Below are 17,419 nucleotides of genomic sequence, written 5' to 3'. Positions count from 1 at the left end.
TAAATGCCAGCGATGTATGGTGACAGGCAAAACAATGAAAAAAACCCGTTGCCATTCATACAACAGAAGAGGTCATGGCTTCCTGGGAGTGTTTCAGCTTTGGGTTCATTTAAACAGGCACAGATTTCACACTTTGGTCAATTTGTGAGTAAATTGAGATGAGATCCTAATTATTTCTGTATTTATACTTTGTGGTGTGCTGAGAGATTTTCAAATGTAAAATGAGCTCTATCAGTTTTGGGAAAGAGTGACTTCAAAGAGAGCATTATTCGTAATGAAATCTTTAGCTGAGGAAGAGATGGACGTGATGTTTTCCCAGGCTTTCAAAGCAGCCTCTTTCTCTGATTGTTTGTTTTGTGGGGTTACTCCCTTCAGTCTCATTTTTACAGGTAAAATGCATGTTGATCTTCTTTGGAGTCAACTTCTCTACTCAACTCAACTTTAGTTCGAGAGCACTTTAACAACTGCAACTATAATATCGTGAAGTACATCAAACACAATAATAAACAAATAAACCCTTAACCTTTAAAGCGGCCGAAGGCAGGGACCTTGGCGGTCTGATCCCTGGCTACTGAAGATAGCTTAAGGGTGCTGGAAAATACTCCCACTGTGGACTCCCTCGTTCTGCTGGGGGACTTCAACGCTCACGTGGGCAATGACAGTGAGACCTGGATGAGCATGATTGGGAGGGACGGCCTCGCCGATTTCAACCCGAGGGGTTCGAGTGGTGCTTTGTTATTGGACTTCTGTGCTCGTCACAGATCAGAATCAATCAGAATTAGAATCAACATCAGAATCATCTTTATTTGCCATGTAGGTCAAAAACACACAAGGAATTTGTCTCTGGTAGTTGGAGCTGCTCTAGTACGACAACAGAAAATCAATCGACAGAGAATACTTTTGAGACATAAAGACATAAAAAAAACACAGTCACTGAGCAATAAAAGGTTACCTGTAATGTGTTAATGCCGGTACATTTTTTTTCTTTAACAATTGTGCAAAAAGGTGCAGAGTCCTCGAGCAATTAGAGCAGTTCGAATGACTAATAGAATAGTCCGGTGCAATGAATATTGTGCAAAGGGTGCAGAGACTTGATGCAGTTTAAAGTGCCGAGTAGTGCGATAATCTGGGACAATGTTAATTGTGCAAATGGTGCAGATGCTACTCAAGCAGTATTGATAATATTGCAGTATTGGCCAGTATCGGTCAACAGCAGATATGCAAATAGTGCAGAGTGGCGAGACTACGACAGTGAGTGCACGAGTAATGTATAAGTGGCCCGACAGAGATGTGACAACAATCAAGACAAAATTGCTAGCATGTTGCAATGGAATTAATTAATTTAATTAATTAAGAAGTGAATGGTAAGAGGGAAGAAGCTGTTGGAATGTCTGCTTGTTTTAGTTTGCATTGTTCGATACCGCCTACCTGAGGGAAGGAGCTGGAAGAGGTGGTGACCAGGATGTGGAGGGTCCGAGAGGATTTTGCATGCTCTTGTCTTAGTTGTGGCAGCGTGCAAGTCCTCAAAGGTGGGTAGGGGGTACCGACAATCTTTTCATCTTTTGATTGTCCGTTGCAGTCGGAGTGTGCCCTTTTTTGTAGCAGTACCAAACCAGACTGTGATGGAAGAACACAGGACTGATTCGATGACCGCTGTGTAGTACTGCCTTAATAGCTCCTGTGGTAGGCCGTGCTTCCTCAGAAGCCGCAGGAAGTACATCCTCTGCTGGGCCTTTTTGAGGATGGAGCTGATGTTGATCTCCCACTTCAGGTCCCAAGAGACTGTAATTCCCAGGAACCTGAAGGTCTCGACGGTTGACACAGGGCAGTTGGACAGCGTGACGATCATCTCTCCAGTCTTGAGCGTGTTCAGCTCTAGGTTGTGTCGGCCGCACCACAGCTCCAGCCACTACACTTCCTGTCGATACGCAGACTGGTCACTGTCTTTGATTGTCCATAAGGAACACCATGTTCAAACATAACGGTGTCTATACATGCATTGGCACCAGGACACCCAAGGCCGCAGTTCGATGATCAACGTTGTGGTTGTGTCATCAGACTTGTGGCCGCATGTTTGGGAAACTTGGGTGAAGAGAGGGGCGGAGGAAGGTGCGGGAAGATGCCGGTCTGATCTGGCAGGCCTAGACGTATTGTGAGAGGTCTGCTGGCAGAGCCCACTGTTCAGAAGGAGCTTGACTTGCACAGTATAAAACCGTCTACTTCTTGCTGCAGATGAACTCGTTGCTGTTTTTGCAGTGTGTTTTGGGTCATTGTCTTGCTGCATGATGAACTGTCTCTCAATAGATTAGTTGCACCTTTCTTAAAATTGCCGGACAAAATGTTTCATTTTGTGTGATTTCGCTGATACCATTGTGTTTTTCATTAATGGGGATTAGTGAGCCACATGTTGGAATCGGTGGGTTCAAACAAAGGATGCAATCTTCTAAGTTTTGTCTCCGACCCAGATGTAAATACCTGGAAATAAAAGCTGAAGAAGTTTCCTACTTCTTCCTCCTTCCTTTGAAAAATGTAACCTTTCCTTAACAATGACTCTATAGATCTTTTTTTAAACATTGTTTTTCTCTTACCTTCCATTATAATGTCTTCTTTCATGTTTGTATGTCATATAAAAAGCAGTCAATCAAATGTTTATCTCTTGTCTCCTATTTATCGCTTGAGGACCCCATTTTTTCCATCATCTATTTATCTTCAGCAAAAAAATAAAGGTATTGGCCTCATTATTCCAATAGGAATAGTTTATGGGAGTTTAGACAGACAGAATGTCACAATCAAGTACACACTGTACATTGCCATTTGGAAACAAGAAGACAAAAATATTTTACCTTTGTAAATTCCACGACAGACGCAATGTTAGGTCAGCGGGGCTTCCGAGCAGTTCTTTTATGACTTCCTGTCTGCTCGGGGGGCTTATTCTCCAGACTGAGCCTGAACTGCCTTCAATCATGGCTGTAACAATGTCCTCATAACCATAAAGTGAAATGAACTGCATGGCTACCTACAAAAAAATCAAAATGATCGAAGTGAATGAAAAAATAAAACCTTTTAAGAAAATATCTGTGCATTTCTCCTAAATTGGAACACTTGCATCTTTACATTCACAGTACCTTTTCACAAAACAGTGTGAAAATACTTTAGTGATGATCCCTGGATCAAAAGTATTTTTGTCACTAGCACATATCCAGCACTGTGCTTGGTGTAACTCTGCGAGGAGGCGGGTTAGACCCAGTTTTGGTAATTTTGTGGACCGGCGTACGCCCAGCGCATTTAAAAGTGGGACGTCTGGGCGTCACCACAGCCGACTTCAATCTTGTCCAATCGAAGACTCTTCTTTCATGCCCTTTAAAAGCGATGCAACTACTATCACATAGTGACGTCTATATCCGGAAGAGGACCCAGCAACTCGTGCGTGACTGGAACATTGAACGGTAACGGGTACCTTTATTAAATACACACAGACCACAGTGATCAATATCCCCTCCGATTCTTTGTTTTCAGTGTTTTTTTTCCTGTGTGCTCTCCTTTCCCAAACTTGATGCTGATCCCCCGTCCTCTTTATTTTGCACACTAAAGATTGCTGCAGCACTTTCAGTAACAGGCACATCTTAAAAGTTTGCTAATCACATGGTTATTGTTAGTTTTCTTCAGGAGGATGAGCAGGACCGCGGGCCTGGTGTAGATGACTTTGTAGCTTAGTGTGAACAGTCTTCTCCCAAGCAAAATGTGTCAAAAATCAAAGACATTCGGTTAGCGATTTGAGGAAATGTACTTCTTTTTCACCAATAACTGTTATCAAAGGTGCTGACGTTGAGATGATGGAGAGCTACAAATGCTGTATCTGGGTGTGGTCCTTGATAGTAATTTTTTTTTTTTCAAATCCTATGTTGATGTTACCTCTAAAAAAGGTAAGCAGATTGTTCTTTTTGAGGAATAAGATAACTTTCCATGTGATCATGACTCTTTTACAGAACTTTTATTGAATCAGTTTGATCCTTTTGCGTGGTTTGGAAACCTGAACTGGTCAAATAAGACTCGTCTCGGAAGTCTGAAAACGGGAATGCCAATATATGGACAGCGCGCAGCTCGAGTGAGCCATAGAGAAAGGAGTAAGACTGCGGGTTTGGAAGGAGGAGGAGGAGGCCAAACAAGCATTTAGCCTACGTCATATTGAAGCGACGAAGGCTTTGTTGGAATGCCGAATTCCAGCGTTAGGGGGGGCCATAAATCGCGGATTATAGCTTTAACACCTAAGCCTCAAGGAGACATGTCACAGAAAGGAGCCGGCCATAAGTGTGAAGAGCAAGACCAGTACAGGGGTTTAACCCATAAGCCTGAAAAATGTCTCGTGAATGTAGACTGTTTTTCTTTATATGTAATTGCTTAACATTTACCGAAAAAGAATTGGTTTTAGCATTTTAAAATAAGCTAAACGAAGAATTTTCAAGTATTTCCCGCAGTCTTAACCATTTCTGTAAACTGCCCTTGTCTGGACACACCATCTTCAATAAAACAAATATCAAAACACACAGAGAGCCTTGTAAAATGACTAAAATCACAACGCACCGCATTGTTCCCAAACTTTTTGGTGAGTTTTTCGTATTGCACGTCTGTAAAGGGTTGGATGGACTGCTGCTGGACACTCATGGTGAAGATAGGCTGTGCACACACAAAAATAGAGACCGAAATAAAAATAACTACAAATGTCACCAGTGTTCAAACAATAACAACACAAGTTTGAATTTTCCCCACCCAAAGAATCAACGCTTACATTTACAACTGGAACAAATTACATCATTTAAGTGTTTGTTTCAATTTTATACAAATTGAGTCCCGTAAAAACATAACTCCACTATAGGCCAGGAGTGTCAAACTCAAGTTTACAGTGGGCCCAAATTTTAAATTGAGACAAAGTCACGGGCCAAACTCAATATTTATTGAAAATTGACTGCGATAGTGCATGTTTTCACTTCTCCCCAGATATGCAATATTAAAGCTTATCATATAAAACCAAACTTAAGTTTTTCTTAAACACAGAGTGTGGAATGTTTTACAGTGGTCGTCAACAGCTTGAATCAGAATCAGAATCATCTTTATTTGCCAAGTATGTCCAAAACACACAAGGAATTTGTCTCCGGTAGTTGGAGCCGCTCTAGTACGACAGACAGTCAATTTACAGAACACTTTGGAGACAGAAAGACATTGACAAAAAAAAAAAAAAAAAAAGTTGAAATGAAAATAAGTGTAGACAGTTGCTCATGCTTACCTCATATCCTCCTAGCTTGACAGTAACAGTGACATCAATGGGGTGGTTTACAACACCAACCACAGATCTGACCAGTGAAATGAAGAGCAGGGGGAACCATATGATGCACACTAAGAAGATGATGATGAGTCCACCCATTCCATATTTCACCATCTTCTTTTTCTTTTGCCCTTTAGGCTGGGGATATTTCTGAGGGGGAGAATATTTGTAAGGATCAGGATGGATTCTGAAATTAATTCCAGGCAGTATATTTCAGACCATTTCATCAGAGCCCTAGTGATGCTTCGAACTGTAAAATATTTCAAAAAATATATAGTTACCGTATTTTCACGACCATAAGGCGCACTTAAAAGTCTTACATTTTCTTCAAAATGGACGGGGCGCCTTATAATGCGGCGCACCTTATGTGCGCACCGAGTTCCAAAATCTGCAAATGTTGTGTGATGAGCTGCCAACACTCTGCTTACACAGAGGAAAAGCGGGCGTGGCTGAGGACAGGGGAGGGTGCGTGAAGTAGTACGCTAAAGCCACGCCCCGCGGTGTTTTTTTTTTTTTTTTTTTTAGATTAGGAAAGCCACATACCTGTTTATATAAGACCTTACAGCTCACAGTGCATGTCAGACCAAATGAGAATCATGAGGTCAAAGGAACTGCCTGAAGAGCTCAGAGACAGAATTGTGGCAAGGCACAGATCTGGCCAAGGTTACAAAAAAAAAATTCTGCTGCGCTTAAGGTTCCGAAGAGCACAGTGGCCTCCATAATCCTTAAATGGAAGACGTTTTGGACGATCAGAACCCTTCCTAGAGCTGGCCGTCCGGCCAAACTGAGCAATCGGTGGAGAAGAGCCTTGGTGAGAGAGGTAAAGAAGAACCCAAAGATCACTGTGGCTGAGCTCCAGAGATGCAGTCAAGAGATGGGAGAAAGTTCTAGAAAGTCAACCATCCCTGCAGCCCTCCACCAGTCGGGGCTTTATGGCAGAGTGGCCTGACGGAAGCATCTCCTCAGTGCAAGAGGAGTTTGCTAAAAAAACTAAACAAAAAAAAACACCTGAAGGACTCCAAGATGGTGAGAAATAAGATTCTCTGGTCTGATGAGACCAAGACAGAACTTTTTGGCCTAAATTCTAAGCGGTATGTGTGGAGAAAACCAAGCACTGCTCATCACCTGTCCAATACAGTCCAGACAGTGAAGCATGGTGGTGGCAGCATCATCCTGTGGGGGTGTTTTTCAGCTGCAGGGACAGAACGACTGATCGTAATCGAAGGAAAGGGGAATGCGGCCAAGTACAGGGATATCCTGGACGAAAACCTTCTCCAGAGTGCTCAGGACTCAGACTGGGACAAAGGTTCACCTTCCAACAAGACAATGACCCTAAGCACACAGCTAAAATAACAAAGGAGTGGGTTCAGAACAACTCTGTGACTTAAACCCAATTGAGCATCTCTGGAGAGATCTGAAAATGGCTGCCCACCAACATTCCCCATCAACCTGACAGAACTGGAGAGGATCTGCAAGGAGGAATGGCAGAGGATCCCCAAATCTAGGTGTGAAAAACTTTTTGCATCATTCCCAAAAAGACTCATGGCTGTATTAGCTCAAAAGGGTGCTTCTACTAAATACTAAGTAAAGGGTCTGAATACTTCTGACTGTGTGATATTTCAGTTTTTCTTTTTTAATCTGCAAAAATGTCAACAATTCCCATTTTTTTCTGTCAATATGGGGTGCTGTGTGGACAAATGGCTGCAATATAACAAAGTGAAAATTTTAAGGGGGTCTGAATACTTTCTGTACCCACTGTATGTATAATGCGCACTATTGAAAATTTGAAGATTCTTTGGGGGGGGGACATTACGCATTATACACGAGAAATTACTGATGGGCATCCAACAATGACCTTATTTCCAAAATGGCGGACAGGGAAAGGACAGGCTTAAACAAAACTTTTTAAAACAATACCTTCAAACAAATACTCCAAACTGTGAAAAATTATTAGTTGGTTATAATAAATTGGGCTCATTACATTTTGACTGTCCCTCACAATTCACAAAAAATTGCTATGATTCAAATGTTGGACTCTGAGCGTGAATACAAGTTGACCCCATAGAAGTGGGGTCCAACTTCTAGCCCACATACAGATAAATAGAAGTATGCAGGGTCCTTTTTGATATTCTTCAACTTTCGTTTATCAAACAAGCTAAAATCTCGTTGGTTGCATATATTCAAAGAAAAAAAACATCCAACATCTCAGCTTTGTGCTACAGGTGACAAAGCAAATCGTTATTAATACTCGTGTCAGATTCTGTAACATTCAATATTTCAACATTGTTGGTCTCGAATATTATCTCATAATGTGGCGGGTGAATTAAAAAAAACAAAAAAAGCGTGGGCCACAAATGGCCCATATGCTGACGAGGTAAGTCATACCTTCTCTGTTTCACGGCTGCATTTGATGATGAAAATGTTTGCATAAATGTCTTCCACGCACATCCAGTTGGAGAGAGACAGAGTGGTATCTGTCCAAACCCAGTCCATTACTGCTCGCAGCTCGACAAGGAAGGGAACCAGACGAAAACTACACACACACACGCACAACACATTGTGAACCTTGTATATCAAAACACTATTATTTGAAACATGCTCTACTGTTAATGTACTAAATATAAAAACATTGAAAGATTCAGGTTGGTATTGTGTTCATACCCTTGGAAGAGAAACAAGTTTAGGTGGGTGTAATTTTTGGTGAGGAAGTTGCCAAGAATACGAGTAGGGTACCCACAACGGATCTGGTACGCTGACAGGGCAAAGTAAATACACTTGACGAAGTACCACAGCTGGGCCACAAAGTTCTGATTGAATCTCCTACAAATGGAAACAAGTGACAGAGACAACTACGATATTGATGAAGAAAATAATGTAAAAATAACATTTATTTTGTTATCATGTCATAGTATGATAATCAAACCATGAAGTTGTTCAATTGAAATTCACCTTTCAGTGACAGCAGGTAGGATAAAGAACATCCACAGGTGTATCCCAAACACAAGAACAACCTTGGATAAGAGCATAAGGATCCAATGATTAAAATGTAAAATAGTAAGGCAATTCATATGCTTGAAGGCATTTCTGAGTCCGTTTTCATGAAATTCTTATTTGCACGTGCAGTGGAACCTTGTTTTTTGCTCCAAAAAGTCAGACTAAAATCGTATGAAAACTGCAGAAATAACTCCCACAGGAAATAATGGAAATCCAATGAATCCGTTTCAGACACCCTAAAAGGACCTATAGAGTCCAGAGGGCCAACAACTAACAAATTCTCTTTATGCATTTTCTTTCCTCAAGAAAATGAAACTTTCCAATAATATCAATCTATTCTGGAGCAATCGGTAAATAACTAATTGCCCTGGGATCCTCCCTTTTTCATCACCAAAATACATGACCATGTCTTGGTGTGACATCTGCAATGGAACTGGAGACTAAATTCACTGCATAGCCTTTGTGGACAAAGGAATGGATTCGGGGTGGAACTGTTCACAACATCCATGGTTTGGTTCGTATCTCGGTTTTGTGGTCACGGTTTTCAGTTCAGTTCACGTTTTGTCGATGTCATGTATAGTTAGGTTAAAAGTGAAAGTATGTTCATGTCATTATTAATAACTATTACTGTTGTTGTTATTGTATTATAATTATTGAAATTGTTTTTTTTTTTATTTATCAGAAATATAAATTGGCTGTTCTATGTCAGCGGCAAATACAGTAGTGGCAGGCAGAATAATGATGGATGGCAAAAGGTACAATAAACCTTTGTATTCACCTGTTGCAATTCATAAAACAGAACAAGTGATAGCTCCTTCCAAATACTGTATATCAGCTTTGTGTTGAATTAAACAAGCCCAGATTACACACTGAGTAAGTACATTTGTGACTCAATTGAGAAAAGATCCTTATTTCAGTATTCATAATTTTTATGATATTTTGGTTTGGTGGTTTACCGTGAGGTTTTTCGACTGCAACAACAAAGGTCTACTGATGATCATCATAAATGCAGAGGTGGGTAGTAACGCGTTACATTTACTCCTTTACATTTACTGAAGTAACATTTTGGATAAATTGTACTTGTCAGAGAACTTTGAATGCAACATATTTTTTACTTTTACTTGAGTATTTACGTGAAGAATCGATAATTTTACATTTCAGCCCACTTCTAACTTGAGAAAACACCTTCTGGTAAGACGCAGATCTCTCTCTCTCACACACACACTCGCCGCCGCACGCTCAAACACACACACACACGCTATCAATAATTCTGATCAGTGAACAGCTTCTTCATTCAGTCATTTAAGTGAGTAAAGCAAATAAGGTTTCAGTAGGGCCCAATGCAAGTGTTGTTGGTTTTGGGGCAGTTAAAATTTTAAATGGTGCAAGGTGTGTGTGGACTCCCATGTTTAATTTTATTTTATTGTATTTTTGAAATGTATTTATGTCCTGCAATCCTTTTGCTGGAGCCTGGGTGGCGCTTTGCGCTCCTCTCACCGTCTCTCTCACCCTCCCTCTCTCTCTTCACAGTAATCAGGACCACCTCGGCCGCGCACCTGTGATCAATCAGCCCTCATCATCACCTGCATGAAAGCCTGCCAGATCCCGGAAACTCTCGCCAGAGTATTGAAGCTTCTCCTGCGGTACAACGGCTCCCCAGTTTCCAATTAAGCTACGTAATTCCTAGTCATCTTTCTGACCTCCGTGTTTCTCCTTGTCCTCAGTGTTCCCTCCGTGTTCCTCGCCAAGTGGATATCTGCCACCACGCCGCCAAGCCAGCCGCCTGTGCTCGTCACCGCCTGCCACACATTCTCTGCCTCAACAACCTGCCAGCACATCTCAAGGACCATCTCCATTCCCCTTTTTCAATAAACTTTTCATCACACCTCTAGCCTCTGCCTGCTCTTGGGTCCAGTCTTAATCCGCTCGTGACACATGCTCTGATTTTTTATTTATTTATTTTGTATTTTTTTTAAATCAGAAGTTACAAGTTACTCTTTACTTGAGTAGTTTTTTCACGGAGTACTTTCTTACTCTTACTCAAGTAAATATTTGGAGGTGTCACGATACGATGGTATAACTTTTCTCTGGACCCAGAAGCAAGTGGAGACTGAGAGGTTGGTGGTGAATGGTTTACTGAAGAGGACTACGGCGATGGATCCTTGAGGCATACTGGCGGATCGTCTAGACAGGGAATGTGCGGTGGCGTAAGCAGGTGGATGGCTTGGCGGCGTGGTGGAAGAGGTCGGCGGGGAACACGGAAGGAGCACTGAGGACAAGGAAAAACATGGAGGTCAGAAGTATTGCGAGGACTGGCGTAGCTTACGTGTCGGTTTGAGAGCGGGTGTATCACAGGACAACGTTAATACTCTGGCAGTGGACTCTTGGATCTGGCAGGCTTAACTGCGGGTGATGATGAAGGCTGATTGACAACAGGTGTGTGGCCGAGGTGGTGCTGATTACTGGGAAGAGAGAGAGAGAGAGAGAGAGAGAGAGGGAGAAAGAGAGGGAGGGAGGGAGGGCGAGAGGGGCGCAAAGCGCCACCCAAGCTCCAACAAGGGAACTGCAGGGCACAGCTCATGACAGGAGGACTACTTTTTACTTTTACTTCAGTCATATTATTCTAAAGAAACAGTACCCTTACTTGAGTAAGATATTTGGCTACTCTACCCGCCTCTGCATATGTCAATGAAAAGTTCACTCAATAAACTATCTTTATGTTATGAGCAGAATTCATATATGCTTCGAGTCAGGTCCATAAAAACTGGAACATAGGAACAATTATCATCTTTTTGGCTTTTAACACCAGCACAATGGATTTTAAATGAAATGAACAGGATGTGGTTTAACTGTAGACTTTCAGCTTCAAGGCTATTTGCATCCAAATCAGGTAAACGGTGCAGGAATTACAACAGTTCATTTATGCCCCCAACTTTTTAAAGGCTAGCTCACTGCATGCTGGCATCGCATATGCTCGGGTGAAGTAAAGTTTCCGTGGTTATCAAAACATCACAAGAGACACGAATATAGCAATTTCTAACCAGTTCCAAGTTGTTTGTTATTATGTATCAGAGATCTTGTGCTGAGGAACTAAAGACGCAGTAGTACCATCATAAGCCTATTACTTCTACAGAGACTGTATCTCTTCTCTCCATAAAGATCTCTGGTGACGCACCCACTGCAATATGATTGACTGCTGCATCACACGAAAGACATGTCTGCCCCGCCATCTTTGCTAACTTGATACTTTACTCTGGAGTGTACACACTGCTTTGCCTCATTGGTAAATGAAAAAAAAGAAAAAAAGAGTCATATGTGTTATGAACCGAAAGGGATCGACCGAACTGAAAATGTCCAAACGGTTTCAAAAATCAAAAATCACCTGTCCCAGCTTTTCTGGAACACATGGGATGCTGTGTGTGTTGACGCTCACTCAATCAGTGAAGTTGTGCATGTGCATGGAATGCTTTTTGAGAGGGTGCATTCCCGGAAGTGAGTGGCCGAGTGACACGGGCAGGTGGATGAGTTTCATATGGACCATTTTCAACTATACAAAAAACGATTGGATGTACCAAAACTGGGACAAATTTTGGGCTAAAAAAACGGAAGAAATCTTGGGCATGCGAAAACTGAGGTTCCACTGTATTAGGTGAATTTTACAGCGCTTTGAGCTGCCAATCATATACACAATATTGGAGAAAAGAGGATAATAGTAGAATTACAACCTTGTGTAGTCTAAATGGCAGGAAAATATTAGACACTTTGCGAATTTAGTACTGTATACAATCTCTTGACTCCTTCAGAATAGAATCAGGAGGTTAAATAATGATATGAATTATATGAACAGGTAAACTGAACCTGGAAAATTAGTTTCCCCAGGACAGCTTTACGCAGGTACAAAGCTCTGTCGATGATCATGGTGGTGAACTGGATGAGAAGCATCACCAGAAATGCTTCTGGAACCTGGTCCTCTGACAAGGTGGAGGCAATATCAGCTGCTGCACTGTGTTTCTAAGGAAGCAAATACAAGAAAATGATTCAAATGTGACATCGTGCTGGATACCAGTGATTCTCAATTGGTACGTCGCGACCCAAAAGTGGGTCGTGGACACATTTTCAAATGGGTTGTCGGACTTTAACTGGGGGGGGGGGGGGAAAGAAAATGACCATGTTTTAATTTTGTAGGGCTCGGATTGCCTGCTATTCACACTCCTAAACCTAGGTGGGGACGATGCCTTGTAATGCTAATGGACTACTATGATTTTACAAAGAGAAGAAGAGCTATGGTTCATTTTCAATTGCAACGTGCTAATCAGTATCGACAATGGCGAAACGCAGGTATGGCACAGATTATATAACAGGTTTTTTTTTAATATTGATGACAAAAAAAAGGCAAACGGCCTCAATGTGTTTTGTGCCTCAACGTATTGGCACAAGAAAGCATGAGGCCATCAAAACTCATGCGGCATTTGCAAACAAAACATCATTCTCACAATGACAAGTACTGAGTACTTTCAAAGAAGACACAGACCTGAGGCCATCACAAAAGTGTCTTACATCTTCATGCTCTAAGCAGGAACAGGCACTCCGTGCATCTTATGAAGTGGCACTACATATGTTGCAAGTTGAAGAAGCCACACACAATTGCAGAAGAGCTTATTTTACCTGCAGCCACGGATATGGTGAGACAGGTGTTTGATCAATCCACACGAGATAAACTTCAAAGTATAAGACTTTCAAATGACACTATATGTAAGTTGGACAAATTGAAGCTATGTCGGTTGACATTATTTTGCGCTACAAATGGACGAATTTACGGACATAAACGCTTTTTTACTCATGTATGTAAAACGTGTGGGATGGAGACCTGCAGGAACAATTTCTCTGTTCATGAGAGCTCCCTACCACAACAACAGCAGAGGACATCTTCAGCTCCGTGGACCTGTATTTGAGTTTGGTGGGCCTAAACTGGGATCACAACTGATGCTGCTGCCTGCATGACAGGGAAAAACTCGAGGGTGGTGAGGAGAATTCTTTAGAAAGTTCCAAATGCAACTTGCAACCATTGTTTTTTGCATCAGGAGGTCCTGCTAACAAAGGATATGGTACCAGTGCTTCACGGTTGAGCGATGTAATGCTTTCAACAAAAAAGAGATCATCGTGGGCAAGTCATGTTTCATAAAAATAACTCGACATGTTCCCAAACGCCTGTCACGAGGGACAGCGGCTGGACATCGCAGGAAACACAATCATGGGGCATCGGAATCTGAAACTGCTGGAACGGTTTACAGACTATTTTCCTGAGAAACAGAGGAATGATGAGTGGATTCGTAACCTCTTTGGAGTCGACATGGAAAGCGTTCCGCTGCCCAGCAACAAGGAGAGTCAGCTGGTGGAGCTGGCATGCGACCGCACATGCAACAAAATTCACTGAGGTAAGCCTCTCCCTGTTCTGGTGCCTCGCTGTGATGACTGGATACCCTTCCCTTCCCACTCAAGCATTAAAGAAAGACCCTCCTTCCCTTCAGCACTATATTTATGTGAGTATGGCTTCTCTGCCTGGGTTCAGCTGAAGACCAAAAACAGAAAGAGACTGGACATTGAGCATGACCTCAGAGTTGCCTGTTCACATACCCAATTGTCCCAATAATTCTGCAAAACTCTAGCCAAGGTTCAGTGTTATTCGGTATTGACCAACTGTTAAGGCAGTACACCAACACGGGACTTGACCAACATGAACATAGTACAGCACCAGACTGTGATGAATTCGACATTCATTGCAGCCTGGTCATCCTGGAAGGGGGATCCCCCACCCCCATCTGTGGTCCCTTCTCAAGGTTTATTTTTTCCCCAAATGGGGTTTTGAGTCTTTCATTGCCCGATTGGGGGGTTTAGATAAGGGGATGTCGTCAATCATTGCCAACTGTGGGCCTGTGAAGCCTTTTGTGACTTGTTTGTGATTAAGGGCTATACAAATAAACTTGACATGACAAGGTCATTTTTTATTGAATTGCATTTTGTACTTGAATGTCACGTTGATTAATATTTGGAGTGTGTGGATTAAAAATTGCTGCACCTTTATTTCATGTTTGTGCAAGATTACTAAAGTTCTCAAGATTCACATTGTGTTTTTTTTTTAATTAAAATTCAGCCACTTGAGTGTTTAAGGGAACATTTTCCTCTCTACTATTGCTACTGTTTATTTTATCTTTAAACTTTAATTTTGTGTCTATTGGCCCACTGTCGTATTTTATAATATGTCGGGTTCATTGTCATTTATGTTTCAGTTTATTCACAAGCAATACACACATCACATCAGCATCAGGATATACCGACGTATACCACACAACATGTGAATAGACACACACCATAAAAGCTACTTAAAGCTTATTGGGTGGGGGCTCGGGACATTTAACACTTAACAAAAGACAAAACAAAATAACGTAAGGTACACATACAATTAATACTTTACAGACGAAACAAAACAAAACAGGATATCGATCCCAGTCAGTAGGTTCGAGCAAATTAGAAATACATGGACAATAGTTTAATTTTTAATTTCCTTTTGAAAATGGAGAGAGATTGGGCTGTTTTTAGATGAGCACTGAGCTGGTTCCAGTTCTGTGGACCGTGGCACACCACACATAGGCTGGTGGTTTTTAGTGTTCGCTTTTTCTCAGTCATAATATCTTTGTGCCTGGTGTTGTATGCATATAGAGAGCAGCTGATCGGGAGAAGCTCACCGAGTTTGGAATTTTATTTATGACATGGTACATTGTACAAACATTTTCATGAATACTGAGTTCGAGAAGTCTTAATATTCCATGGCGACGAAAGAGCGGACTTGTGGGAGCATTGAAATCAGACTGGGAAATAGCACTACCACTTTCTTGGATTTTTTTCTGTAAGGCTCGGAAATGTGTTGACACAGATGACAGTAATTCAAAGGTTCAAGAGTTTTGTATAATGTAAGAAGTGATGAAGACGAGAGAAAATAAAATATCAGTTTCGTAAAGAGATCTACATATTTTGAAATTTAGTTTTTTTACATTTGAAGTTCAACGATTCATCCTGGTTATTCACAGGAATTTTGGGGCCTTTACCGTGTATAATGCACACCCATATATAATATGCACCCCCAAAGTTGACCTCAAAATTCTGGAAAATCCTTCCACCTATGTACAATGCATGATTTTGCTTCTACCCATGTGATTAAAACATTATCGGTATTTTGTTAGTTTTTTAAAATAATTATTCTGAAGTTAAGCACTTTATTTGAACACGTAATACTTTCTTTTTATTTTGCTCTTATTTTGGAATTCACTGCCCTACTTTTATTTAGTAAATGAGTAAACACACAGTTGTGCTCATATGTTTGATTACCGAGGCAGAATTTGTAAGATGGGTACAATTCTTTAAAGAAAACATGACGGGCCAGGCGAAATACATTTAATTTGATTTTAATGGGATTAAAATTAAACTGTCAAGCCTTTCAGAAAAGCATTAGCATCAAACAAAACATAACCATGAAGAAATTAGTGATGGTTGTTGTTCAGTCATCAGTCATATAAAAAAAAAAAACAATATTTCACAAATTCTGCCAGGGTATATAAATTTATGAGCATAACTGTACATATATAAAAAAAATTTGGGGGAAAAAAATTTGCATTATACACGAGAAATTACGGTACTTTCGATATTGCCTGTCCATCAATTTTAAGGTGCATGTGATCAGCATAGTCCTCTTCTTGTCCCTGTCCCCCAGGGAACGCAAATACAGCACGTTTGACATAGAGCTCCTCGGCCTCTTGGCGATTCGCCATTTCCGTTTCCTGCTGGAGGGCCTCCCCTTTACGGCGTACGTAGACCATAAACCCTTCACATTCTCCATGTCGAAGGTGGTGGAGCCGTGGTCTGCCCGCCAACAATGCCAACTGTCGTTCATTTCGGAGTACAGCACTGACAACTAGCATGTTGTTGGTAAGGCCAACGTGGTCACGGACAGCCTCTCCAGGGACTATTTAGCTAGGTCTGGATTATGCCCGTTTGAGCGTGGACCAGGCCTCGGATCTCTGTGTCCAGGCCCTCAAGGGTTTGGACCCAGGGTTACAGCTGGAGAATGTGGCTGTGGGGGAGAGACGGGCATTGAGTTGTTGTGTGACCTTTCTACTGGCCAGCCACACCCGCTGGTCCCTGTTAACTGGCTACGGGTAGATTTCAGTAGTACACAACCTCTCACAACCCGGCTGGAATCCATCCGTGAAGATAGTCTCGCAGATGTTTGTGTGGCAGAGCCTTAAGAAGGATGTGAAGTCCTGGGTGGACTCGTGGCCTGTCAACGGGCTAAGGTACATCGCGATAGCAACGCTTCTTTCTGGCTTTTCACAGTTCCCGAAAGGACGTTCGAGCACATCAACGTTGACCTCGTGGACTCGCTTCCCCGTCACATGGCTTCATCTCCATTTTCACCATGGTGGACAGGATGACTCGCTGCCCCAAGACCGTTCCACTCTCCTCAACTGTAGCCCCTGAGGTGGCCGACGTTCATCAGCACATGGGTGGCACATTTTGGTACCCCGTCTGACATCTCCTCTGACTGGAGGTCACAATTCACCTCGGAGCTTTTGGACGCAGTCGCCGACAGCCTGGGGGTTAAGTTACATGGCAGCCTATCACCCTCAGGCCAGCGTATTGTGTGAGTGGTTCCACTGTTCAATGAAGGCAGCCCAATGCGTGACCTGCAGGCCTCGTCTGCCGAGCTGGTTATTGGCCAGGTCCTACGGGTCCTGAGTGAATTCATCCTGGAGGCCACGAATCCTTGGTTGCCAACCAGACAGCGCTCCTCCCAGCTGGAGGCCTTTGGGACATTCTCTCTGGTCCCTAGCTAGGGTTGGGCATCGAGAATCGAGAACCGATTGGAACCGGGACTAACATTCCGGTTCTACCGGGATCGTTCAAATAAAAAAATTCAGTTCCCAGTTTCGATGCCTACAGTCCGCCGACCCAGAATAAGAAAGTAGCGAAAACCAAGATTATTATAAGATTATATGGTGCAAAGGAGGCTTTCACGATGTGAAGAGGTCTGATGTGTTTCCTCCCGTTCCG

General features: G+C 42.2%; 1 protein-coding gene across 7 annotated transcripts in view; it reads right to left on the bottom strand.

The window, feature by feature from the left end:
• The window catches only part of piezo1 (piezo type mechanosensitive ion channel component 1 (Er blood group)), a 214,416-nt gene that overhangs the window by 20,897 nt on the left and 176,100 nt on the right, over window positions 1-17,419 (bottom strand). For all 7 annotated transcript variants that reach the window (XM_061791069.1, XM_061791070.1, XM_061791071.1 and 4 more), the window contains 7 exons: window positions 12,173-12,325; window positions 8,270-8,331; window positions 7,982-8,140; window positions 7,706-7,853; window positions 5,282-5,470; window positions 4,582-4,674; window positions 2,844-3,016 (listed from right to left, as the gene is read on the bottom strand). In XM_061791069.1, the coding sequence (XP_061647053.1) occupies window positions 2,844-3,016; window positions 4,582-4,674; window positions 5,282-5,470; window positions 7,706-7,853; window positions 7,982-8,140; window positions 8,270-8,331; window positions 12,173-12,325 (977 nt within the window). The remainder of the gene's footprint in view (window positions 1-2,843; window positions 3,017-4,581; window positions 4,675-5,281; window positions 5,471-7,705; window positions 7,854-7,981; window positions 8,141-8,269; window positions 8,332-12,172; window positions 12,326-17,419) is intronic.

The sequence above is a fragment of the Phyllopteryx taeniolatus genome, chromosome 11 (assembly GCF_024500385.1).
Source record: "Phyllopteryx taeniolatus isolate TA_2022b chromosome 11, UOR_Ptae_1.2, whole genome shotgun sequence".
In the NCBI taxonomy this organism is placed as follows: Eukaryota; Metazoa; Chordata; class Actinopteri; order Syngnathiformes; family Syngnathidae; genus Phyllopteryx; species Phyllopteryx taeniolatus.
The sequence above is the reverse complement of the archived record's forward strand: the minus strand, read 5'-3'. Positions and strand labels throughout refer to the sequence as shown.